At 45.9% G+C, this 27,781-nt stretch overlaps 1 protein-coding gene across 6 annotated transcripts in view; it reads left to right on the top strand.

The window, feature by feature from the left end:
* Positions 1-27,781, top strand: part of AGFG1 (ArfGAP with FG repeats 1) — a 168,246-nt gene that overhangs the window by 72,858 nt on the left and 67,607 nt on the right. For all 6 annotated transcript variants that reach the window (XM_063915588.1, XM_063915591.1, XM_063915589.1 and 3 more), the window contains exons 2-4: positions 14,541-14,634; positions 17,605-17,720; positions 21,231-21,393. In XM_063915588.1, coding sequence (XP_063771658.1) covers positions 14,541-14,634; positions 17,605-17,720; positions 21,231-21,393 — 373 coding nt within the window. The remainder of the gene's footprint in view (positions 1-14,540; positions 14,635-17,604; positions 17,721-21,230; positions 21,394-27,781) is intronic.

Here is a 27,781-nt window from a genome sequence, read left to right as displayed (position 1 = left end):
AATCGGCAAATCCCCGGGTCCGGACGGGTTCACGGCTCTCTATTACAAAAAAATTCTCTGCCCTTCTCTCCCCCCACCTACACTCTCTGTTCAATGGGATTGTCCAAGGCGACCCTTTTCCCCCTGAGATGCTAGAGGCTAGAATTGTGGTGATCCCCAAAGAAGGCAAAGATCCCCTTAACTGCGCTAGCTATCGCCCCATATCTCTCCTGAACTTAGACCTGAAAATCTTTGCTAAAATTCTGGCCAATCGCCTTAATCCATACCTCCCTTCCCTTGTTCACTACGACCAAGTAGGGTTTATACCGGGCCGCCAGGCAAGAGATAACACCAGACGAGCTATTGACCTTATACATATCTCGAATTCCAGGAGATCCCCTACTATCATGCTCTCCTTAGATGCCGAAAAAGCATTTGACCGGATCTCCTGGGAATTCCTGAAACCCGCCTTGGAGGCTTATGGCCTGTCCGGGGGCTTCCTCACTAGCATCCTAGCATTATACTCCACCCCCTCTGCCACCGTCCTTATCAATGGTACCCCATCCGCCCCACTTAGTATCTCCAATGGCACACGTCAGGGCTGCCCCCTCTCCCCCTTAATATTTGCCCTCATCATAGAACCCCTTGCCTCTCAAATTAGAATACATCCGGACATACACGGAGTACAGGTAGGCCCGATAGATCCCAAAATTTCCCTCTTCGCAGATGACATCCTACTCTCCCTGACCCAGCCCCTTATTTCACTCCCAAACTTATTCTCAGTTCTACAAGCCTATAGCCTTATTTCAGGCTATAAGATCAACTACTCCAAATCTGAGGCCATGATGCTACATATCCCCCAACATGAGGCTGAATCCCTTCGCGCCAACTTTAAATTTAAATGGCAGCCCACGAGGATTAAATACTTAGGGATCTACCTAACCCCGCACTATGACTCCCTGTTCCGAGAAAACTTCCCGCCCCTCCTCACCAACACACTAGCCGACCTGACCTCTTGGAACAGTCTCTTCATCTCGTGGCTGGGCAGGATCATAGCAGTTAAAATGACCATAATCCCCAAATGGCTCTACCTTTTCCAGACTCTTCCTGTGGCGGTCCCGGCCCCCTTTCTCCGCAATATCCAACGAGCCCTTATACGCTTTATTTGGAACCACAGGCCTCCCCGCATTGCAGCCAACACTCTGAAAAGATCAACTTCCACGGGAGGCAGAGGCCTTCCCGACGTTAAGCTATACTACCTCGCCTCCCACTTATCCCACATTGTCACTTCATACGCTCCTCCAGGGTCATTATCCTGGTTGGACATTGAGGCAGCCTTCATTGGCATCCCAGACCTGACCCCCTTATGGGGACTCTCCTCCACCTCTCGACCCCCAACCTCTAAACTTCTTCCCACCATCAAATTCAACCTTAAAACCTGGGACACCCTCTCTCTGAAGTGGGGTCTCACTACTACACCCTCACCCTTGACCCCCATCTGGCAGAATCCCATGTTCCCCTCCGGACTCTCGAGTACGAGATCCCGGGCGTGGATAACACTGGGCCTTAAATTCCCAATCGACTTTGCCGATCGGGGCCAATGGCTGTCCCTACCTGACCTCCAGCAGAAAATCCCCTCACAACCACTCAATCCCTTCCAATTCCTACAAATACGCCACTTTCTAACCTCCCTCCCCCCCACCGCCTTACTTCGTGCCCTTACTCCCTTTGAATCCCTATGTGTCAACTCCCACTCATCCAAAGGCATAATTTCCCAACTTTATTCTCTCCTACTGGAATCCTCCCTACCTTTATCCCGGCCCCATGAACTCGGATGGGAACGGGACCTCGGGCCTCCACCCGAAACCGAAGACTGGGAGGACATGAGACTAGGGATTGCTAAATCCTCTATTGCCACCGCCTATAAGGAAACGGCCTACAAAGTTTATTATCGCTGGTACTACACTCCCGACCGTCTCAACAAATTCTTCCCGTCCGCCTCCCCGGCCTGCTGGAGGAACTGCGGAGCTAGAGGTACTATGCTCCACATATGGTGGACTTGCCCGGTTATCATGTCCTTCTGGGATTTGGTCCACTCCCTCCTCAACTCACTTCTAGAATCTCCTTTGCCGAAAGACCCCTGGATCTCCCTACTGTGTTATCCCCCCCCACTTCTCAATAAATTCTCCCAAAAGCTGACCTCACACATTCTAGCGGCAGCAAAATCACTGATCGCCCTCAACTGGAAGAGCCCCTCACCACCTTCCCTACTATCCCTTAAAACTAAAATCTGGCACATCGCCTCAATGGAAAAAATCACCTATTACCTCCACGACCGGGGCCACGTCTTCGAGCAAGTCTGGGCCCCCTGGCTCGCCGCTGAACGTGGCTAGCCGTTCCCCTCCGTCTGCCCCCGCTCCCCCCGCAGACCCATGGGCACCTACCACCTTCTCTCTCCGACATTCTTCTTTAACCCCACTCCTATCTTTCTCAACTACCTCTTCCTATTACCCTCTCTCTCTTCGTCTCTTTCCTGTCTCCCCTCTATTATGATCTTGTTGTTCTTGAGATATATACTATGTATGAATATAAATGTGGTCCCCCCCCCCCCCCCCCCCCCTGATCCCCATGTTTGAACTCGACTGTTTAACCACACTGATTAACCCTGTTATGTATCTGAAATTTGTGGTCTATCTTGGACGCTGGCTATGTTGGCCGCCTGTCCCATGTATTTCTAGAATGCCTTTTCAATGTACCTGACCACGTATAAATAAAGAATTTAAAAAAAAAAAAAAGAAGTACTACAACAGCACGGGTGGATTTTAAATATTCCAAAATCGCAGCTGATTCCGACGACACGTCTGCTGTTCCTAGGGATGATTCTGGACACAGTCCAGAAAAAGGTGTTTCTCCCGGAGGAGAAAGCCAGGGAGTTATCCGAGCTAGTCAGGAACCTCCTAAAACCAGGAAAGGTGTCAGTGCATCAATGCACAAGGGTCCTGGGAAAAATGGTGGCTTCTTACGAAGCGATTCCATTCGGCAGATTCCACGCAAGAATTTTTCAGTGGGATCTGCTGGACAAATGGTCCGGATCGCATCTTCAGATGCATCAGAAAATAACCCTGTCTCCAAGGACAAGGGTATCTCTTCTGTGGTGGCTGCAAAGTGCTCATCTCCTAGAGGGCCGCAGATTCGGCATTCAGGACTGGATCCTGGTGACCACGGATGCCAGCCTGAGAGGCTGGGGAGCAGTCACACAAGGAAGAAACTTCCAGGGAGTGTGGTCAAGCCTGGAGACTTCACTTCACATAAATATACTGGAACTAAGGGCAATTTACAATGCTCTAAGCCTAGCAAAGCCTCTGCTTCAGGGTCAGCCGGTGTTGATCCAGTCGGACAACATCACAGCAGTCGCCCACATAAACAGGCAGGGCGGCACAAGAAGCAGGAGGGCAATGACAGAAGCTGCAAGGATTCTGCAATGGACGGAAAATCATGTGATAGCACTGTCAGCAGTGTTCATTCCGGGAGTGGACAACTGGGAAGCAGACTTCCTCAGCAGACACGACCTACACCCGGGAGAGTGGGGACTTCATCCGGAAGTCTTCCTCATGATTGTGAACCGTTGGGAAAAACCAAAGGTGGACATGATGGCGTCACGCCTCAACAAAAAACTAGACAGGTATTGCGCCAGGTCAAGAGACCCGCAGGCAATAGCTGTGGATGCTCTGGTAACACCTTGGGTGTTCCAGTCGGTGTATGTGTTCCCTCCTCTGCCTCTCTTACCCAAGGTACTGAGAATTATAAGACGGAGAGGAGTAAGAACTATACTAGTGGCTCCGGATTGGCCAAGAAGGACTTGGTACCCGGAACTTCAAGAGATGCTCACAGATGACCCGTGGCCTCTGCCGCTAAGAAGGGACCTGCTTCAGCAGGGACCCTGTCTGTTCCAAGACTTACCGCGGCTGCGTTTGACGGCATGGCGGTTGAACGCCGGATTCTGAAGGAAAAAGGCATTCCAGATGAAGTTATTCCTACCCTGATTAAAGCTAGGAAGGATGTAACCGCACAGCATTATCACCGTATTTGGCGAAAATATGTTGCGTGGTGCGAGACCAAGAAGGCCCCGACAGAGGAATTTCAACTAGGTCGTTTCCTACATTTCCTGCAAACAGGACTGTCCATGGGCCTAAAGTTAGGGTCCATTAAGGTTCAAATTTCGGCCTTGTCGATTTTCTTTCAGAGAGAATTGGCTTCATTTCCTGAAGTTCAGACTTTTGTAAAAGGGGTACTCGTCCTCAATTTCTTCCTAAGGTGGTTTCAGCGTTTCACCTAAACCAACCTATTGTGGTTCTTGCGGCTACTAGGGACTTGGAGGACTCCAAGTTGCTGGACGTAGTCAGGGCCCTGAAAATATATGTTTCCAGGACGGCTGGAGTCAGGAAATCTGACTCGCTGTTTATCCTGTATGCACCCAACAAGCTGGGTGCTCCTGCTTCTAAGCAGACTATTGCGCGTTGGATTTGTAGTACAATTCAGCTTGCACATTCTGTGGCAGGCCTGCCACAGCCAAAATCTGTAAAAGCCCATTCCACAAGGAAAGTGGGCTCATCTTGGGCGGCTGCCCGAGGGGTCTCGGCTTTACAACTTTGCCGAGCAGCTACTTGGTCAGGGGCAAACACGTTTGCTAAATTCTACAAATTTGATACCCTGGCTGAGGAGGACCTGGAGTTCTCTCATTCGGTGCTGCAGAGTCATCCGCACTCTCCCGCCCGTTTGGGAGCTTTGGTATAATCCCCATGGTCCTGACGGAGTCCCCAGCATCCACTTAGGACGTTAGAGAAAATAAGATTTTACTCACCGATAAATCTATTTCTCGTAGTCCGTAGTGGATGCTGGGCGCCCATCCCAAGTGCGGATTGTCTGCAATACTTGTACATAGTTATTGTTAACAAAATCGGGTTTTTGTTGTAGTGAGCCATCTTTTCAGAGGCTCCTCTGTTATCATACTGTTAACTGGGTTCAGATCACAAGTTGTACGGTGTGATTGGTGTGGCTGGTATGAGTCTTACCCGGGATTCAAAATCTTCCTTATTGTGTACGCTCGTCCGGGCACAGTATCCTAACTGAGGCTTGGAGGAGGGTCATAGGGGGAGGAGCCAGTGCACACCATCTAGGTCCAAAAGCTTTTACTTTTTGTGCCCTGTCTCCTGCGGAGCCGCTATCCCCATGGTCCTGACGGAGTCCCCAGCATCCACTACGGACTACGAGAAATAGATTTATCGGTGAGTAAAATCTTATTATATATATATATATATATATATATATATATAGAATAAGAGATCCTTTTTGCGCTCTAAAATTGGACCTATACCTTTGATTGTACTCAATAATTTTATTAAGGGGCAAGCTTCTACACAGAGATGGTCCCCTGTCGAACAAGACCAAAAATAGAAATCAAGAAATAGTATATCTCTGTGGAGCGCACTTAATGACTGAAATAAATATATTTATGTATAATACAATTTAATATGGTTATATTGGTTTCTGACAAAAAGAGGATGACATCACACAAACACCCTTTAAACTTTAAAACATCTATTGCTTTTTATTGCTAAAATAATTAAATTTCAATACTGATAAAAAATGATGTACACTTTTACAATGTGTTATTGTTCATTACAGCCAAAAAATTGAATAACAACTTTTCCAAACAATAAAAGATTTTTACACTCATATATATATATATATTTTGAATATTCCGAAATACGGAATATTCCGTAATACGGACTTTTTTAGTGAGAGTGAGATAGTGAAATCTTTGTTTTCTGATGGCTCTATGGCAGGGGTGGGCAATTATTTCAGCTAGGGGGCCGCTTAACACTTCCAGTGAATAGTCGAGGGCCACACACAAAATATCTTGTAAATCGGGTCTGAACTGCGCATGCACCGCAATGTGTAGGTGCACCGGTCCGCAGCGTCGGGCAGCGATGGGATGGTACGAACAAAGTGATCGCACGGCGATCGCAAGGTGATTGAGAGGAAGAGGACGTTTGTGAGTGGCAATTGAGCGTTTTAGAGAAGTGTCCGGAAAAACGCAGGAGGGACCAGGCGTTTGGAGGGAGAGTTTCTGACGTCAGCACTCAGCTCTGGCCCCGATCATCGCACTAGAAGAGTAAGTCCTGGGCTGCGCAGAGACTGCACAAACTTCTGTTTGTGCAGCTCTCTGCAGATGCGATCTCACCCCTGCACAGCGATTTCCCCCTCCCCCTGTAGGCAGCGACTACCTGATCGCAGCAGTGCAAAAATCGCCTGCTAGCGATCAGGTCTGAATTAGGCCCATAGTTACGTATATAACTATAAAAACATAGTGTGGATATATATATATATATATATATGTATGTATGTATGTATGTATGTATGTGTATATATATATATACAGGTTGAGTATCCCTTATCCAAAATGCTTGGGACCAGAGGTATTTTGGATATTGGATTTTTCCGTATTTTGGAATAATTGCATACCATAATGAGATACCATGGTGATGGGACCTAAATATAAGCACAGAATGCATTTATGTTTCATATACACCTTATACACACAGCCTGAAGGTCATTTTAGCCAATATTTTTTATAACTTTGTACATTAAACAAAGTGTGTGTACATTCACACAATTCATTTATGTTTCATATACACCTTATACACACAGCCTGAAGGTCATTTAATACAATATTTTTAATAACTTTGTGTATTAAACAAAGTTTGTGTACATTGAGCCATCAAAAAACAAAGGTTTCACTATCTCACTCTCACTCAAAAAAGTCCGTATTTCGGAATATTCCGTATTTCGGAATATTTGGATATGGGATACTCAACCTGTATATATACAACTACACAAACATACACCACAATATACATTACATACATAGTTTTTGTACAGGCAAAATCCAAGATGGCTAAAAAAACACAGTAATCCAGTAATAATTTTTTTTTTGTAAACAGTGCTGAAAACACCCCCCCCCCCCTCCCCTTGACCCATATAGCAGTCTCTACCCCCCTTCCCTGCTGGACCCATATAGCAGTCCCTACCCCTCTCCCCCCCCCCCTCCCCTAAACCCATATAGCAGTCCCTACCCCTCTTCCCCCTCTCCCCTAAACCCATATAGCAGTCCCCCCCCCCCCTCCTAACCTTCCTTCCCTGAACCTATATAGCAGCTTTTAAAGTTAAGCACAGATCCATTTACCTTTTTCACAGTGGCAGATCCGCTGCCTGCTGCCAGATCCCCGCTGCCCGCAGTGCCGCACAGAGTCGCTCCTGCCGTGGTGCCGCCCAGCGCCTGACGTCACAGTGGGAATCCCGGTCAGCAGTGACGTGACCGGGATTTCCTCTGCGGCGCCGCGTCTGGGAGGTACGTAGCGCAATGACGAGCGGCTCAGCCAGTCGGGCCGCTTGTCATTGCACACTGTGTGGGACAGCGGGGCCAGGCAGGATCGGTTGTTGCCCACCCCTACTCTATGGGGTCGATTCTATTCGGCAACTAATGAATAGCGCCGGGAATTAGCTCCCGACGCTATTCAATTCAGCAACTAATTACCTGCAATTGTCGGGAATTCTTCTCTCATCCCCGGGGGATGAGAGAAAAAACCCGACAAAAGTGCTGCCTCGCGGCCGGCGCGAGGCTGATTCTGTCGGGAATCTGCCTCGCGCCGTAGAGTTAAGTCGGAGAATTCCCGTTCTCCCGACAATTCAACCTGTTTTGTCGGCGAGAACGGGCCATCGCCGACGTAACTAGTTGCTGAATTGAATAGCGTCGGGAGCTAATTCCCGGCGCTATTCATTAGTTGCCGAATAGAATCGACCCCAATGTACACAAACTTTGTTTAATACATAAAGTTATAAAAAATATTGTATTAAATTACCTTCAGGCTGTGTGTATAAGGTGTATATGAAACATAAATGAATTGTGTGAATGTACACACACTTTGTTTAATGCACAAAGTTATTGAAAATATTGGCTAAAATTAACTTCAGGCTGTGTATATAAGGTGTGCATGTAACATAAATGCATTCTGTGCTTAGATTTAGGTCCCATCACCATGATATCTCATTATGGTATGAAATTATTCCAAAATACGGAAAAATCCGATATCCAAAATACCTCTGGTCCCAAGCATTTTGGATAAGGGATACTCAACCTGTATATCTATATGTATGTGTATGTGTGTGTGTGTGTGTGTGTGTGTATATATATATTAGCAATTTCTATATTGCTACGTCTGATAGTTTATCCAACTTGAAAACCTGGAGTATTTTTCTGTCTTGGACATTTTATTGCATAAGATCTGCTATTAGTGTAGGTATTTAAGCTGTACAAAACATTTGATTGTAATTGTTGTGCGAAACGTCTTCTGTGTCACAGAAAATGTAGTCATTGTTTTTCTGCCTTAATATGTACATCGTGGCTCCCCCGCTATGAAAACTTGATCATTGTAAAATCATTATTATAGTAACTGGTTTCAGTTTTCTTTTTGTCTTATTTGCAAGTAATTTATTATAGCTTGTTAAATTTCAGTGGCTCCAAATGATTCTCTGCAATCCTTGGAAGACTGGGAAAAATACCAAAAAACCCTACACCTTGCACATATGCCCAGTAGGTACAGTCATGTAATTCAGTATGTTTGCTAGGACTGGATATAAGGCTATGGGGGACATTTACTAAGCAGTGATAAAAGCGGAGAAGTGAGCCAGTGGAGAAGTTGCCCATGGCAACCAATCGGCACTGAAGTAACATCTATAATTTGCATACTATAAAATTATACAGAGCTGCTGATTGGTTGATAAGGCAATTTCTCCACTGGCTCACTTTTCCGCTCTTATCACTGCTTAGTAAATGTCCCCACTATGTGTATAATCAGTACGAAGGATGTGCAATAAGTTTCCGGATGCACAAAAAGTATTTTATTTAAAAAGTGAAGATTACACAGTTTCAAAGTATTCACCAGAGAAGTGTATGCAAAGTTGCATGTGTCAAACAACTTCCAAACAAGTATGTCTTCTACATGCTGGATAAGGGTCTCCACTGCAGCTTTCGGTGACTCAAAACGAATCCCACTCATCTTGCGCTTAATTTGTGGGAACACCTAGAAGTTGCAGGGAGCCAGGTCTGGACTGTACAGCGGATGGCCAAGCTCCTGGAGATACGTTCACGGGCCAGTAAATCCAACACTTTCATGGACTTGTGGGAAGGTGAATTGTGATGGAGAAGGGAACCACAAACGCGATTTCTTGGACAGCTCCTGGAAATGACTTGCAGCAGGCATTGCTTGGCGTACCAGGCCCCAGTGACGGTGCACTGCTGCATAAGTGGTACGGTAGCTACATGACCAGTCTTGGCCACAAAACAGCCACCATCTGCTTGGCAGCGCTGCGCTCATGTCGGAACTTCTGTGGCGGCGCATGTCCAACTAGGGGCTCACTGCTCCTCCGACTGTCGTTTGGTCTCAGGATTGAAACTGTAGATCCAGGATCCACAGTATTAATACAGCTATGGCAATTTTTTTTATCACAACACAGGAAAGTATTGTGCTAGGTAACCCCAGAAATCACTTGTGTTGCAGTTACTCTATATTGCGCTGTCTGCAAGCTGGCTTTCTTATCAGTGCTGGCTTTATAATAAACAAACTTGTTACTGTTAAAAATGTAGCCTGCACTGAGCAGATGTGGAATCTTACATTGTTCTTATTGACCTCTGTCACATCCATAGGTACCTGGTGCAGTTATTTACTTGTTAGTATGGTAGACTTGCCTCTACTTCTTCATACAGTCTTCCAGGGTATGGGTCATTAGGTCGACATGAGTTTTTTACTTTTTTTTCTTTTTGGTGTCGTTTTCTTCATAAAGTGACTGGGAACCCCAATTAGTGCAACGTGTCCCCTCACATGGCTCGCTTCGCTCACCATGCTTTGGACAAGGTGCCTCGCTCTGCTACCGCTGTACTTGGCACAGGTTACTATTCCCATTCGTAGTCCATGTGGATCGTAAAGTGTGAAAAAGTTCAAAAAATGTAAAAAATATGTGAAACGCATGTCGACCTAATGACTGTCGACCTAGTGACCGTATCCCATCTTACATTCTTGCCATTGCAATGCTCTGGCTAGTCATGTATGCTGCTGTGTTATACAGCCGAGTACTAGTACAAACATTTGCTAAGCTATATAGCAGTGATGGGGAAGCTTTGGCACTCCAGCTGTTGTTTAACTACATATCCCAGCATGCCCTACTACAGTTTTAGCATGGCCAAATAGCAAAACTGTAGCAGGGCATGCTGGGATGTGTAGTTCAACAACAGCTGGAGTGCCAAAGGTTCCCTATCACTGCTATATAGTGTGTTCCGGACTTTTAAAGGAAATACTGAACATAATGTTAATTGTGAGACTTTATTTATTTTTATATAGTGAATATCAATATTCTGATGGTGAAGGAAGCTGAGCAGATGATAATCCATACATTATGTGGTTATAAATAAGTGTCGCACTAATCCAGGGTGTTAATAAAAGAAGTTAATTACTCATGTAGTATTTTTCCAGACCAGTAGATTTAGTTTTTCTCAAACCCAGTCCTCATGGACTTCTAACAGTGCATGTTCTCCATATCATCTAGCTGGAGCACAGGTGTGTTAATGGGTGTGTCTATGTTCCCTTCGTGATCAGGACCTGGAAGTGACATAACGAGAGGGCAGTAGATAACTTCCGCCCTTACAGCACCTAAATGTTCTCTCCGTTCTACGTTCGTTTGAGGTTGTTTTTTTTTTTTTGTCTATGCACCATTGGACCCTCGCGGGCTCGATTCGCTCACCACGCTTCGGGCTCGGTGTCTCGCTTCGCTCGCCACAGTTTACTATTCCAAATAGTTTGTGACATAGACCTAGGGGTTTATGGGAAAGGTCATCTCCACGAAGGGAAACTAGACGCTACCGTGTGTTAATTGGCTAACACAGTCGAGCTATATGTGGTACTAATTATCCTTGAGAATAACTTGAAAACTGTTATGGTCCCATGAGGACTGAGTTTGAGAAACATTGCTATAGATCACAAGTTCTCCAACTTAGTACTCAAGACCACACACCGTTCATATTTTCCAGATCACCTGTGGATTTTTAAAATGTGACAGTTGATGATACACAGTGCACCTGCCGGGTGACCTGGAAAACGTGAACTGTTTGGGACTGAGTTTGAGAACCGCTGTTGTATATAATTGTGAGTTATTTGACCTCTTCTGGGCCTATGTACTAAGCCTTGGAGAGAGATAATGTGGAGAGAGTGCCAGCCAGTCAGCTCCTAACTGCCATGTTACAGACTGTTTTTGAAAAATTACAGTACGGGCAGTACGGAGGGTGTAATGGTTAGCATTACTGCATCACAGCATTGAGGTTATGGATTCGATTCCCACCATGGCCCTAACTGTGGAGTTTGTATATTCTCCCCATACTTGTCTGGGTTCTCTCCGGGTACTCCGGTTTCCTCCCACAATCCAAAAATATACTGGTAGGTTACTTGGCTCCCAACAAAATTAACCCTAGCGTGAATATGTGTGCGTGTACATATGGTAGGGAATATAGGGGCAGATGTATTAACCTGGAGAAGGCATAAGGAAGTGATAAACCAGTGATACGTGCAAGGTGATAAAGGCACCAGCCAATCAGCTCCAATATGTAAATTAACAGTTAGGATCTGATTGGCTGGTGCCTTTATCACCTTGCACAGATAACTGGTTTATCACTTCCTTATGCCTTCTGCAGGTTAATACATCTGCCTCAGTGATTCTCCATAGCATCAACCTAAGTGAAGTGTGTATGTGTCTCCCACAATGGAAATACACAATGGCTCACACACATAAAACAAAGAAAGGCTTATAGTGCAGACGTCCTTAAAAAGTATAACAAGGTTTTATTCTGACAAATTTGCACTTACATAACATAAAAGAATAAAAGGCATATAGAATCTCTATATCACTTCCCACAAATGCCAAGATGATCCACACCGGAGCGCAGAGATCACAATAAACTGCTGGTTGGCTACGGTCCCGGGAACCGTGTAGCTCACCTATTCCAGGGGACAGCGATGGTATTTCAGGCAGATAGTGGTATCGTGATGCAGACCCGCTTAACGCGTTTCGGTTTCCCTTTTTCAAAAGCGGATCCGCTTTTGAAAAAGGGAAACCGAAACGCGTTAAGCGGGTCTGCATCACGATACCACTATCTGCCTGAAATACCATCGCTGTCCCCTGGAATAGGTGAGCTACACGGTTCCCGGGACCGTAGCCAACCAGCAGTTTATTGTGATCTCTGCGCTCCGGTGTGGATCATCTTGGCATTTGTGGGAAGTGATATAGAGATTCTATATGCCTTTTATTCTTTTATGTTATGTAAGTGCAAATTTGTCAGAATAAAACCTTGTTATACTTTTTAGGACGTCTGCACTATAAGCCTTTCTTTGTTTTATGTGTGTGAGCCATTGTGTATTTCCATTGTGGGAGACACATACACACTTCACTCAGGTTGATGCTATGGAGAATGAAGAATAAAATCCCATTTGGAATCAACACAAGAGAGAGAAATTCTGATGGGCTTATGTTTAAAAGTCGGCTTGTGAGTGTATATTTGTCTTTGTAAATATACCATTTTCAAAAAAGGTCTCTGCACTATATTGTTCTCCTTTTTCTTTACTTACATCCTTGAAAAATTGGATGTAAGATATATATATATATATAGGTTTTAAAGGATATGAAGATACTCCTATACATGTAAACCTAGTGAATCGCCAGAGTGGAATACTACTTGTGTATATAGATAGTGATAGGATAAGGCCAAGGACTGCTGCTAATAGATTTTCTGTATGGGGATTCTGGCAGTATTGCATAATGGCAGCAGGCAATGTATTCAAATGCACATAAACACTGTATACATTTCATCATTGCATTTATATGTAGTTGTGCAACTGTGTTTTTCATCCTGCCTGTGTCACAATACAGGAAGTGATCTTTACCAAGGATAACCCTTGTGGAAATACATTTGTGACCGCTTCTTGTCTGCCACTCATTGTATGTACTATGGTCTGCTGTTGCAATGACTGTAGGTTTCCAGATGGGATGATGCACGCCACTTTGAAGAGACGAATGTTCATATGTACAGATGCAGATAGTGGTGCTCACATTTGGTACAATGATTGTAATTTTGAAATCCAGTTACATGTGCTTTAATTTAAAGCCATTAAAAACGTGTTAAATGCAGAATTTTAATGCCAGTCATGTTCATTGCCATACAGTGTCGCCACGCATCCTATGTGGAGACTGTGCCAGCTGCCATGGGTATCATTCAACTATCTGCAACATCTGCTACACAAGCAATCCGCTTACCACATGCTTCCAGTTATGTGTACCAGTAATTCTACAGGGAAATCCTATCTGCCAGTGTGCATGTAAGGCAGGAGCTGTGTAGGGCTTCTATTACATTTCCCAGGAAAAACAATGTACGTCACAGCGTGTGCCCTGGATATTAGATGCCAGGCACACTTTACTAATGGCTTATAGTACTGCACATTTCTGTGTTTGGTGTATCCAATGGATATTCATTCCAGACGCACAATACTAATGGCATATACTGCTGCATGTGTCTGTGTTTGGTGTATCCAATGGATATTCATTCCAGACGCACAATACTAATGGCATATACTGCTGCATGTGTCTGTGTTTGGTGTATCCCACGGATATTAGATACCAGAAGCACAGTACTAGTGACGTATATTACTGCACGTGTCTGGTGTATCCCACAGATATTAGATACCAGACACACAGTACTAATGGCATATACTACCGCACGTGTCTGGTGTATACCACAGATATTAGATACCAGAAGCACAGTACTAGTGACGTATATTACTGCACGTGTCTGGTGTATCCCACAGATATTAGATACCAGACGCACAATACTAATGACATATACTACTGCACGTGTCTGGTGTATACCACAGATATTAGATACCAGAAGCACAGTACTAGTGACGTATATTACTGCACGTGTCTGGTGTATCCCACAGATATTAGATACCAGACGCACAATACTAATGACATATACTACTGCACGTGTCTGGTGTATACCACGGATATTAGATACCAGACACACAGTACTAATAGCGTATATTACTGCTAGTGTCTGTGTTTGGTGTATCCCACGGATATTGCATACCAGACGCACAATAATAATGGCGTACACTACTGCATGTGTCTGTTTGGTTTATCTGCTTTCCTTAGTAAATAACTACACTGCAGGACAAGTATGCTTTTGAATAAATGGGAAATCTGATTTTTGTTATGAAAGGGAAGAAAAAAAACAATGACCTTAATCCATGTTACTGTAATGAGCCGTCTGTGTCTAGTGATCTGTCCATGCCAGAAGACGTGTATCATCACGGTTAGGGATTTATTGTAACTTGATTGATTGATTTGTTTCTTGTTGTGTTACTATGTAAAGTATAATAGGTTTATCTTTTTACCTCTTTCAGGCGCGGTTTGAACCCACCCCACAGAGTGAAGTCTATCTCTATGACCACGTTTACACAGCAAGAAATAGAATTCCTTCAGAAGCATGGAAATGATGTAAGTGTAAACACTACCCCCAGTACTGCCGCTTTACAGCATCAGCCTAAACTGGTATTGTAGGGGAGCTGCAGTAGCTGGCGTGATGGAAAGGTGTTTGGGGAGAGGGCACTACAGACGGTCTTTATTATGCTTGGCTTTGAGGTGCGGGAAATGGCTTGGTAAGATATGTACTGATCATCTGCCCTGTGACACTCTGGTCACCCGCCCTGTGACACTCTGGTCACCCGCCCAGTGACACTCTGGTCACCCGCCCAGTGACACTCTGGTCACCCGCCCAGTGACACTCTGGTCACCCGCCCTGTGACACTCTGGTCACCCGCCCTGTGACACTCTGGTCACCCGCCCTGTGACACTCTGGTCACCCGCCCTGTTACAGGAATTTATTTTTCAGACTTATGGGGGTGGATGTAAAGAAGTCCGCATTGGCTGGAGGTGCGGATCCCTGGCTGAACTCAGACTTTTTTTTTTTTAAAGCGGCAATCATTTACAAGGCATGCTTTTGCCTTGTAAATGATTTCCGCTTTTTAAAAAGTCAGCGTTCGGCCGGGAATTCGCACCTCCAGCCAACGCGGACTTCATTACATCCGGCCATTATTCTTCTGTGGAACTCCTAAAGTAAGGCTTTGTCACAGCCAGCAAATGTTTATGTTCGTTAGTATGCTCATTAAGCAGTTTTGTTGTGACACTTAGGGGGGACGTCAATTAGCCGTGATAATACCGCTTATTGTCAGTATGTGCGCTCCTGTTGTTCGTGCAGTCCAATTAGAAAATAGCAAAAAAATACGTGTCAAATGTCTGCTATTTGCATTATTCTTAAATATTGATAAAATGATAGAAAGCTATTTTTTTTTTTTTTTTTTGCGCAAAATGAATTCTCTAGTGAAATTCACGGTAGATAAAAATGGGTGAATGGTTGATTATCATTTTCCCATCCATTACCAGATTTTAATTCTAACCAGCCAGATCTGGCAGATGTGCCAGATAATTGTATAGTGTATGCCCAGCGTAAGTAATTGTTAATAATACTGTCTCTTCCCTGGGTATGATACTCCCTCAGTATAGAAGCATCTGATCAGCTGACCTTTGGCTAGGTTATTTGTGCAGGAAGGGCTGACTACAGCACAGGAAATGAATGACATTTCTGTATCCACCCTGCTACTAGCAGTTACACTGCTCTGTAGTTACGTGCTTTCCATGTTTCCCATTTTTATACATTAGCACTTTTTGTAGAAGTGTGCAAAGATTTGTGTCCACAATCCCAGCAGTATCGGTAACAGCGAATGCTTACCGCTACAGCTGACCGATCTTGCTTGCCACTTTGTCAAGGCGTAGCACTATTAGGTGCTTCTATTTAGCTTTTCCTGAAAGTGTAGTAAGATTTCCAGGGTGAATCGGAGGAAAAAATGTCTGATATTTGTTAATTGGAGCGCTTATGTGCTCTGTGGTCAGTGGTCCGGCTATAGACCATAACTTTGTTTGCCGTGTTACCTCGCATCTTGGGGGTCATTCTGACCTGCTCGCACGCAGCAGTTTTTCGCAGCGTAGCGATCGGGTCAGAACTGGCCGCCTGTCACTGCGCTACGATCGCCTCTGCCTGATTGACAGGCAGAGGCGGTCGATGGGTGGGAGGGGGCGAAACGGCGGCATTTGGCCGCCGTTTCGTGTGCGCGGTCCGGCCAACGCAGTCATGGCCGGACCGTGCGGGAAGTGGCCTGCAGCGGCTGCGTGACGTCACACGCAGCCACTGCGGGCCGGGGAGCGAAGAGTAGCTCCCGGCCAGCACGCTAAAGCTGCGCTGGCCGGGAGCTACTCTTGAAGTGCACAGGCATTGCCGCTGTGCGATGCCTTTGCACTACTGCGTAGGGGAAGGGGGGCGGCACTGACATGCGGGGCAGACTAGCCCTGTGCTGGGCGTCCCCCCGCATGTCTGAGTTCATGATCGTAGCTGTGCTAAATTTAGCACAGCTACGATCAACTCGGAATGACCCCCTTTGTCCAGTACTTTTGAAATGAAATAGTCAAGTCACTATATTTTCTTTACAATATTATTGTTGCATCTGGGAGAGGCCCCTGCGTTACGCTGAGCTTTTGTTAGTCTTCTGGCTTGGCACATTATCTTGGTGAAAAGCCAGTTTGCTGTTTTGTTACATTGCTATAACGAAGGAATTCACTTAATAGCCGCAGATACCCAATGTCAATTCATTATTAGGCTATTTGCACCAATTTCCTTAATGTCTCCCACCCAGAAATTCATGGGTGGCGCTAGTTTGCATTATGTACACCTTCCACGATGAGCGTATTGGCTCGTTCTTTGGTGTAAAGTATTCCCCAGCAGATATAGGTACTCCTGCTGTTGTTGAAGTCAGAGATGCTCACATGCAGCTATAGTTTTGGAGAAGGAGAATAAGATATAGATTTTTCATTCACCAGTATACACCTGAGACTTTCTCCTTCAGACTGATATCATGGACGCCTGATTACTGCTGAACAGGTGCTTTACAAGGCTCATCAATTAAATAGGCAAACCTGTGCTTTGATATGGGCGTCCATTGTCCAGTGAAATACAATAGCATTGTGCAGCTGAACCCCAGCACATGTGACAGCCATGTCTGCTAATCCCCTTGTTCTACCCAGCGCAGTGCATGCACCTGAAGACCTATGACAGCTGTACAATTAGAACATTTACACTGAGTTTAAAGAAGTGCTGAAGCAATTGTAAACTAAAAATGAAACGCATACAAATGTAATCGGTGATCCTGGAGTAGTAGGCGGGTGTGCACGGAGCTAAGTCATAGCACTGTAGTAAATCTGCTTGGTTACAGTCAGAATCATTCAGTAACTGTGCAGGTGTTTCATACTGAAGTGCTACTGCCTGGCAGCAGACCTTTTACCTTGTGTCACTTTATTAATATGGATAATGTGCATGGTTACTTTTTATGTCTGTAACTTCTTCTTTTATTATTTTAGGTTTGCAAACAGATTTGGCTAGGTTTATTTGATGATAGGTCATCTGCAATTCCAGACTTTAGAGATCCACAGAAAGTGAAAGAATTCCTTCAAGAAAAATATGAGAAGAAGCGATGGTAATTTATCTATTATATTTGACCATTTTGTCAAAGCAATAAATGTTTTCTTCCATTAAAAGTACATTTCATGATAAATTTGAGGAAAAAACTACTAGTGTTTATAAAATACTATGGGGTATATGCAATTCACGGCGAATCGCGGCAATTTTTCGCCGTTTTTTAATTCGACTAAATTCGCCAGGTGAATTCCGGCAGGTGGCTGCCGGAATTCACCATATTCAATGAAAAACGGATTCGCCAGAATCGCGGGCGAAAATCGGCCGATTTGGCGGATTTTGCCGCGATTTTAAAAAACGGGAAAAACTTGGAAAAAAAATGGCGTGGGGTCCCCCCTCCAAAGCATAACCAGCATCGGGCTCTTCGAGCTCTAAAAATGCAGGGGAAAAATTGGGCAGGGATCCCCCGTATTTTTAAAACCAGCATCGGGCTCTGCGCCTGGTGCTGGTGCCAAAAATACGGGGGACAAAAAGAGTAGGGGTCCCCCGTATTTTTAACACCAGCATCGGGCTCCACTAGCTGGACAGATAATGCCACAGCCGGGGGTCACTTTTATGCCGTGCCCTGCGGCCGTGGCATTAACTACCCAACTAGTCACCCCTGGCCGGGGTACCCTGGGGGAGTGGGGACCCCTTCAATCAAGGGGTCCCCCCCCAGCCACCCAAGGGCCAGGGGTGAAGCCCGAGGCTGTCCCCCCCCCCCATCCAATGGGCTGCGGATGGGGGGGGCTGATAGCCTTTTGTGATAATAAAAAGATATTGTTTTTTCCAGTAGTACTACAAGTCCCCAGCAAGCCTCCCCCGCAAGCTGGTACTTGGAGAACCACAAGTACCAGCATGCGGGAGAAAAACGGGCCCGCTGGTACCTGTAGTACTACTGGAAAAAAAATACCCAAATAAAAACAGTACACACACACCGTGAAAGTAAAACTTTATTACACACTACCGACACACACATACTTACCTATGTTGACACGCCGACTGCCACGGTCTCCGACGATCCGAGGTACCTGTGAAAAAATTATACTCACCTTCCAGCGTCCAGAGATAAATCCACGTCCAGAGAGATAAATCCACGTACTTGTAAAAAAAACAAAACGCAAATACCCGCTCCATACCGGACTGAAAGGGGTCCCATGCTGACACATCAGAACCCTTTCTCCCGAATGCCGGGATATCACGTGACTCCTGTCACTGAAGTCCCTTCAGCCAATCAGGAAGCGCTACTTCCGTGGCGCTCACCTGATTGGCTGTGCGCTGTCTGTGCTGTCAGACAGCGCATCGCAAAGCCGCTCCATTACTTTCAATGGTGGGAACTTTGCGGGTAGCGGTGGGGTTAACCCGCGGTCAGCCGCTGACCGGCGGGTGACCTCACCGCTAGCCGCTAAGTTCCCACCATTGAATATAATGGACGGGGCTGTGCGATGCGCTGTCTGAGTTCAGACAGCGCACAGCCAATCAGGTGAGCGCAACGAAGTTGCGCTTCCTGATTGGCTTTAGAGACCTTTCAGTGACAGCTGTCACTGAGAGGTCTCTCTGCATTCGGGGATAGGGGTCCCATGTGTCAGCATGGGACCCCTTTCAGTCCGTTTGGTCGGGTGTCCGGTTTGTTATTTTCTACAAGTACGTGGATTTATCTCTGGACCCTGGTTGAGGTGAGTATATTGATCTTTTATTTTCAGGTATCCGTGGATTCTACATGGAGAAGAGGACCGATGTCTGCGTGTGAACATAGGTAAGTATGTGTGTGTCGACGTATGAAATAAAGTTTTACTGTCGACGGTGTGTGTGTCCTGTTTTTATTTGGGTATTTTTTTTCCAGTAGTACTACAGGTACCAGCGGGCCCGCTTTTCTCCCGCATGCTGGTACTTGTGGTTCTCCAAGTACCAGCTTGCGGGGGAGGCTTGCTGGGACTTGTAGTACTGCTGGAAAAAACAATATTCTTTTCATGATCACAAAAGGCTATCAGCCCCCCCATCCGCAGCCCATTGGATGGGGGGGGACAGCCTCGGGCTTCACCCCTGGCCCTTGGGTGGCTGGGGGGGGGGGGGACACCCCTTGATTGAAGGGGTCCCCACTCCCCCAGGGTACCCCGGCCAGGGGTGACTAGTTGGATATTTAATGCCACGGCCGCAGGGCACGGCATAAAAGTGACCCCCGGCTGTGGCATTATCTGTCCAGCTAGTGGAGCCCGATGCTGGTGTTAAAAATACGGGGGACCCCTACGCTTTTTGTCCCCCGTATTTTTGGCACCAGCACCAGGCGCAGAGCCCGGTGCTGGTTTTAAAAATACGGGGGATCCCCTGTCAATTTTTTCACCGCATTTTTAGAACCAGGACCAGCCCGAGGCTGGTTATGCTTTGGAGGGGGGACCCCACGCCATTTTTTTTCCGGATTTTACCGTTCCAGCAATAAAAAAATAAAAAAAAATAAAAAAATATTTTAAAAAATATATAAATAATATTTGTGCCTCCAAAAAAAAAAAAAAAAAGTACCTAATCCCTTCTAATATAAATAGATCTGCTATTCCCCCAAAAAAAACACAAAAAAAAACATGTTTGAATTTTTTTTATTTGTTTTCACCCTCCAAAGTGTGGCGGATTGAAAATGACGAATTTGCTGTCTAAAAGCACTGCTGTCGAATTTCCAAACTTGAATTGAATATGCTTTGGTCGAATTGCAGCACTTATATCATTGCAGATAAGTCGAATTTGCAAAAATTCGAATTTCAAAAAGTCGAATTTTGAAAGTCCGTTTTTTGGTCGGAAAGCACTGAATTGCATAGGCAAATTTTTTTTTTGGTCGAAAATGACCCGAAATTCGACAATTTCGGGAATTCGACCGCAATTGCATATACCCCTATCTGTTCTGCCCGTTCTTCGCACGGGAATTTCTGATTTTTACAGTTGTAAATATACATGAGTGTTAATAATTTGGTAAATCTATAGAGATGTAAATTTGAGACTTCTTAATATAGGTAAATATTAATCCTTGGTTCTTGGCGTTACCCAAGGAGTGCCCGCAGCAGATACGGTAAAAAGTGACAGGAGCATTTTTGTGGTTTATTAAATTTTACACTCTGGAGGTGCAATCCAAATTTTGATCCAATTATATGTTTGGGCGTTATCGTTCCTGCATTGCAAGCCACACAGTGGTAATGACGTCATTATATCAACCCCCTTTTCATCCCCTTAAGGGAGGTTTATTAAAATTCTGATTATGTCATTTTGTATTTCCCAACTGCAGAATACCTATGTTACATTTTATCTTCCTAACATATTTGTTAAATCATATAAAAAGCAATAGGATCCATTTCTGTTTGAGAGGTGCCTTCGGTATGTGCAGTGGTAGTTGTCTGCAGCTGGGCATGGTGCAGTTGTCCGATAGGTCATTCTCCTTTCTGGTGAGACAGCTGAATCAGGTGGTGTGACTAAATGCAGCAGCTCTTATTCTACAGTCACACTTGTTGTTTTTTTCTTTTCCCCTGTTCTCTGTGCTGCCTTTTACTAGGTATGTTCCACCAGAACAAGCCAGGGTGGTGGCCTCTGTACACGCCTCTATATCTGGATCTTCTGCAAGTAGCGCTAGCAGTACACCAGAAGTCAAACCATTGAAAACTCTTCTGGGGGAATCTGCACCCTCTCTACAGATAAACAAGGGGACCCCTAGCCAGGTGAGCATGTGACTGCAAACCAAAAATATATTCCATATGTAGTTTACACATTACAGCATTAGTATTTTGCTCACTATATACTGTACATATTTCAAAATAATCCACATACAGTATTGTGGAGACTTGCGGACAGATGGCTATATATGTATGTACTGTCGTAGTGCAGACAACGAAAGAAGTTAAACTCCTGATTTGCTTTGTTGTGTTTTTGTTTTCATAGGCAGTATTACCCAACAATCTGAAGAAAATGTCTAAAACATTACACACAAGAAGATAAAAAAGGACAGTACTCCTTGGTACTGTCGTATGTGAAAAATGACTGATTTAGCATTCGTGGTTTATAGACTTTGGGGGTTATTTCGTTAGCATCAAAGTTTTTTTTGGTGCCCCAAAAATTTTCAATTCACTTCACTGACCTATGTGTTTTCACGATTGTGGGTGTTAAACTGGGGCTAATTAGGGCTGATTATTGGGGATATTTTATTTCTATTGTCTAGGCAGTCAGGCGAAAAAGAAACCTCAACAATTGCCGGAGACAATTGAATAACCAAGAAGGGGGGGTGTTACAATAAGCTGCAGTAAATTTCCGTGGTTGAATTCCCTCCCTTTGGCTCTTGGGTATGTTGATTCCAGGTTCCTTGATGGATCATAATCTAGGTCAGGCATGTCCAAACTGCGGCCCTCCAGCTGTTGAGAAGCTACACATCCCAGCATGCCCTGACACAGCTTGAGCATTCTCTGACAGCAAAACTGTGTCCGGGCATGCTGGGATATGTAGTTTCACAACAGCTGGAGGGCTGCAGTTTGGACATGCCTGATTTAGGTCCACCACTATTGCTTAGGTGCAGTAGGCATTTATTGCTTCCAATATCTGTAGTCTTAACTGTTGCTTTAGTTGAGCAGTTCTGTGGTGGAATGCCGACAACTATTCCTTTTCCACAGATACAGTGGGTGGGTTCATAGATAGTTCCGTGAACCCAAAGGAACAACAAAAGCTATGATGGCAAAAATGGTTCATTTAACAATCATTCAAATGTAACGTTTTCATGCGACGTCATAGGGACATGGCAGTGTAGTGGCAGTCCTCTTTTTGGTATTGGTTTGGTACTAGTCCTCTGCTCCGAATGGTGCTGAACCCGCTCTTATACAGAAGTTCCATGCGGATCCCTGTCAGGAGTATAATGTCAGTGAGTTAGCACTTTGGAAGAGGTCTCCTTTCTATTTATATTCTGGCAGCTCTTCTAGTTTCTTGAAATGTTTGGCATAGGAGTGAGCTGGGTCAGACTCTTGCACAGAACTGTCTGGCTCTATATTATGTTTTTTAAATCAGGATTAAGGAAATTAAAAATCAAAGCCTTGCGGTCTGCCAACCCTGTGCCAAAGAGATGTCACTAAGGATTTGCATTCTGGATATCTGCTGCCACTGCTGAGCATGTACTCCCGATGTGTACAGCAAATTGCCTTGGACAGCACAGCTGCCCCTTGATGGTCTGTGCAAATTAAAAGTGTGTTTCAGAGCAAGGGGAGGTGACGAAATGTGGTGTTGCACTGTACAGTAAATGTAAACCTCACATGAAATTCCAACTACAGTACCGACCTCTTTTAACTAAATAAGCTGCTCACTTTTCCCCTGCAAATATATTGCTTGATTTAGTTTCCGCTATGGCTTATGTTGTGCGTTTGGGTCAACGACACCTGTTCAAGAAAAATGACCCTTATCACAACACCCACCTACCCAATTTTTAACAGTAAGTAAATCATAAACAGGGATTTCTCCCTATCCAAATCCTAAACTAACCCTGCTCTAGACAAAAACCCGCAAGCATGGGAGTCACCCATCAGTGATAACCTACATCAGGCTGACCACCCTGGCACTACCAATAGGTTGTGGGCTACACCTAGCAAGCGCCCCCTCCTCTCTTCCAGGGTTTTATTACAATACTTGGAGAGCACCTTGAAGTGCACTCCTCAGCCAGAGTGAAGCATGGATCCTGCCTCCTAGGAAATGGGCGTGTAACAATAACAAAAGAAGAAAGTGTATGCAAGTTTCTCTTACGCCCTAGAGGATGCTGGGGACTCCAAAAGGACCATGGGGTATAGACGGGATCCGCAGGAGCTTGAGCACACTGAAAAGACTTAAAGTGGGTGTGAACTGGCTCCGCCCTCTATGCCCCTCCTCCAGACCTTAGTTAGACTTTGTGCTCAGGACTGACTGGAAACTCACTAGGGGAGCTCTCCTGAGTTTCTCTGGAAAAGACTTTTGTTAGGTTTTTTTATTTTCATATAGACCTGCTGGCTACAGGCTCCCTGCATCGTGGGAGTGAGGGGAGAGAAGTCAGACCTACTTCTTCTTAGTTTAAGGGCTCTGCTTCTCGGCTACTGGACACCATTTGGCGGGGTGAAGCACGCCGGGAGGGGGCGGAGCTTAGCCGCGCGGCTCACAGGCGCCATTTTCTCCTCACATGCAGACAGGAGATGCTGGTCCGGGACCTCCACAAGCTCCATTATCGTAACGGGGGGGGGGGGACACACACAGTAGCTGGTGCATAATTGGTATATTGGGCAGCGCTGGTACATATATTTTCGTTGGTGGGATATATGGGTGCTGGGGTGTGAGCTGGCATACTCCCTCTGTGTTTCTCTATCCAGGCTTCCTTGTGGGCCTGTCCCCTGGCTGAGGCGTTGTATGTGTGTGTCGGTGGGTCGATACTAGGTGTCGACATGTCTGAGGCTGAATGTTATTCACCGGAAGAGGTTATGGGGGGGGGGGCAAATGCGGGTCTGGAGTTGGCTCTGTCGACGCAGCCGACACCTGACTTACTTGCACTGTTGAATACAATTAATTCTAATGTGACATCTTTATCAAAGAGATTAGATAAATCTGAATCACAGACACAGGTGTGGAAAAAATCCATGGAGGATGCTTTTTCGCAGGTACAGACCCCGTCGGGGTCGATAAAGAGGCCGTTTACTCAAGTGGTAGATACTGATACCAACACGGATTCTGAGTCCGATGTCGACTTCACTGAGGCTCCTTTACATCCTAGATTAGTTAAGAGTATTCAGTACATGATTGTGGCTATAAAAGATGTGTTACGCATTTCTGAGGAACCTGCAGTACAGGAAACAAGGATTTGCTTGTTTAAAGAGAAAAAACCTGAGGTGCAGTTTCCCCCCTCTCATGAGATGAATGCTCTTTGTGAAAAGGCTTGGGAGTTGCCGGACAAGAGGTGGCAGATTCCCAAGAGGATTTACATGGCGTATCCTTTTCCATCTGTTGATAGGGGAAAATGGGAGGCGTCTCCTAATGTTGATAAAGCTTTAACTCGTTTGTCTAAGAAGGTGGCGCTTCCTGACACGGCAGCTCTCAAGGATCCGGCGGATCGCAAGCTGGAGACGTCTCTGAAGTCCATTTTCACTAATACGGGTGCATTGCTCAGACCTGCTGTGGCGTCGGTATGGGTGAGTAGTGCTATTGCTAAATGGGCTGAGAATTTAGCTGCTGATATGGATACCCTTGATAAAAATACTGTTCTTTTAACTCTTGGTTATATCAAGGACGCTGCAGATTACCTGAAGGATGCGGCGAGGGATGTTGGTCTCTTGGGGTCAAGAGCCAATGCCATGTCGATTTCGGCCAGGAGGGCGCTATGGATCCATCAATGGAATACTGATGCCGATTCCAAAAGAGCTATGGAAGCGTTACCCTTCAAAGGTAATGTCCTGTTTGGGGAAGGCTTGGCGGACCTGGTTTCTACCGCGACGGCGGGTAAGTCCTCGTTTCTTCCCTATGTTCCCACACAACACAAAAAGCCACAACATCAACAGATGCAGTCATTTCGTCCAAATAAATACAGGCGAGGAAAAGGTTTCTCGCTTCAAAAGGTAGAGGAAGGGGAAAGAAGTCGCCTGCAGTGTCAGGCGCCCAGGACCAGAAGTCCGCCCCTGCCGCTACCAAGTCCACCGCATGACGCTGGGGTTTCCCTGGGGGAGTCCGTGCCGGTGGGGGGCCGTCTGCAGTTCTTCAGTCGGGTCTGGGTCCAGTCGGACTTGGATCCGTGGGTTCTAGAGATTGTATCTCAGGGCTACAGGCTGGAGTTTCAGGAGACGCCCCCTCACCGGTTTTTCATGTCGACCCTGCCAGTGTCTCTTCCGGACAGGGAGGTCGTGCTGGCAGCAATACAAAAGTTGTGTCTCCAGAGGGTCATTGTTCCCGTTCCCCCGTCTCAACGGGGGGAGGGGTTCTACTCGAGCCTCTTTGTGGTGCCGAAACCGGACGGTTCGGTCAGACCGATTCTGAACCTAAAATCCCTCAATCCATACTTGAAAGTTTTCAAGATGGAATCTCTTCGAGCGGTGATTGCCAGCTTAGAAGGGGGAGATTTTATGGCGTCAGTGGACATAAAGGATGCCTACTTACACGTCCCGATTTATCCTCCGCATCAGGCTTTCCTAAGGTTTGCGATACAGGATTCTCATTACCAATTTCAGACGTTGCCGTATGGGCTTTCCACGGCCCCGAAGATTTTCACCAAGGTCATGGCAGAAATGATGGTTCTCCTTCGCAGGCAAGGGGTTACAATTATCCCGTACTTGGACGATCTCCTGATAAAGGCGAGGTCCAAGGAACGCTTGCTGAGGAGTGTGAGTTTGGTACTGTTGGTGCTCCGGCAGCACGGTTCGGTGCTAAATTTGCCGAAATCTCAGTTGATTCCGGCCACTCGGCTGTCGTTTCTGGGCATGATTCTGGACACGGAGTTACGAAGAGTATTTCTTCCAGATGAAAAAGCTCTAGAACCACAGTCGATGGTCAGGGAACTTCTGCGGCCGAAGAGTGTGTCCATCCATCAATGTACTCGGGTTGTGGGGAAAATGGTTGCGGCGTACGAAGCCATTCCGTTTGGCAGGTTTCATGCCCAGGTGTTTCAGTGGGATTTGCTGAGCAAATGGTCCGGGTCTCACCTGCACATGCACCGGAAGATAAGTCTATCTCCCAGAGCCAGAATTTCTCTCCTGTGGTGGATGCAAAGTTCTCACCTCCTGGAAGGTCGCCGGTTCGGTATCCTGGACTGGGTACTTCTGACAACAGATGCAAGTCTCTGGGGCTGGGGTGCAGTCACTCAAGGAAGAAACTTCCAGGTGAGATGGTCGCTCCAGAAAGCGTGTCTCCACATAAATGTTCTCGAGTTAAGAGCCATTTACAACGGCCTGTTACAAGCAAGAAGTCTTCTTCAGGGTCGACCTGTCCTGGTACAGTCAGACAACATCACAGCGGTGGCACATATAAACTGTCAAGGCGGAACAAGGAGCAGAGCGGCAATGGCGGAGGCCACAAGAATCCTTCGCTGGGCGGAACAACATGTGAGCGCACTGTCAGCAATCTTCCTACCTGGTGTGGACAACTGGGAAGCAGATTTCCTCAGCAGACACTATCTCCATCCGGGAGAGTGGGCTCTTCACCAAGAGGTATTTGCAGAGGTGACAAAGCGTTGCGGAATTCCGTTAATCGACATGATGGCGTCTCGTCTCAACAAGAAGCTTCCGAGGTATTGTTCCAGGTCAAGAGACCCCCAAGCCAGTGCAGTGGACGCCCTGGTGTCTCCGTGGGTGTTCCGGTCGGTGTATGTGTTCCCTCCGCTTCCTCTCATTCCAAAGGTGCTGGGGATCATCCGGCGAGCAAGGGTTCATGCGATTCTCGTCGTTCCAGATTGGCCAAGAAGGGCCTGGTACCCGGATCTTCAGGAGTTGCTGGTGGAAGATCCTTGACCGTTTCCTTTAAGAGAGGACCTGTTGTTGCAGGGTCCATGCGCGTTTCCAGACTTACCGCGGCTGCGGTTGATGGCATGGAAGTTGAGCGCCAGATCTTAGCTCGTAAGGGTATTCCCGGGGAGGTCATTCCCACTCTCATTAAGGCTAGGAAGGAGGTTACGGCGAAACATTATCACCGTATTTGGAGAAAGTATGTTTCCTGGTGTGAGACTAAAATGGCTCATGCGGAAGATTTTCACTTGGGTCGTTTTCTCCATTTTTTGCAGGCAGGTGTAGATGCAGGCCTGAAATTAGGCTCCATCAAAGTGCAGATTTCGGCTTTGTCTATTTTCTTTCAAAAGGAATTAGCTGTCCTCCCAGAGGTTCAGACTTTTGTGAAAGGAGTAATGCATATCAATCCTCCGTTTAGGGCTCCATGGGATCTTGACGTGGTTTTACAGTTTCTCATGTCTTCCTGGTTTGAACCTTTGGTAAGGTTGAGTTGAAGTTTCTCACTTGGAAGGTTGTCATGCTGTTGGCGCTGGCGTCTGCCAGGCGGGTGTCTGAGTTGGCGGCTTTATCTCATAAGAGCCCGTACTTGATATTTCATTCAGATAGGGCAGAATTGCGGACTCGTCAA

This window comes from Pseudophryne corroboree, chromosome 4 (genome assembly GCF_028390025.1).
Source record: "Pseudophryne corroboree isolate aPseCor3 chromosome 4, aPseCor3.hap2, whole genome shotgun sequence".
Taxonomy (NCBI): Eukaryota; Metazoa; Chordata; class Amphibia; order Anura; family Myobatrachidae; genus Pseudophryne; species Pseudophryne corroboree.
This window is presented reverse-complemented; position numbering and strand designations above follow the sequence as displayed.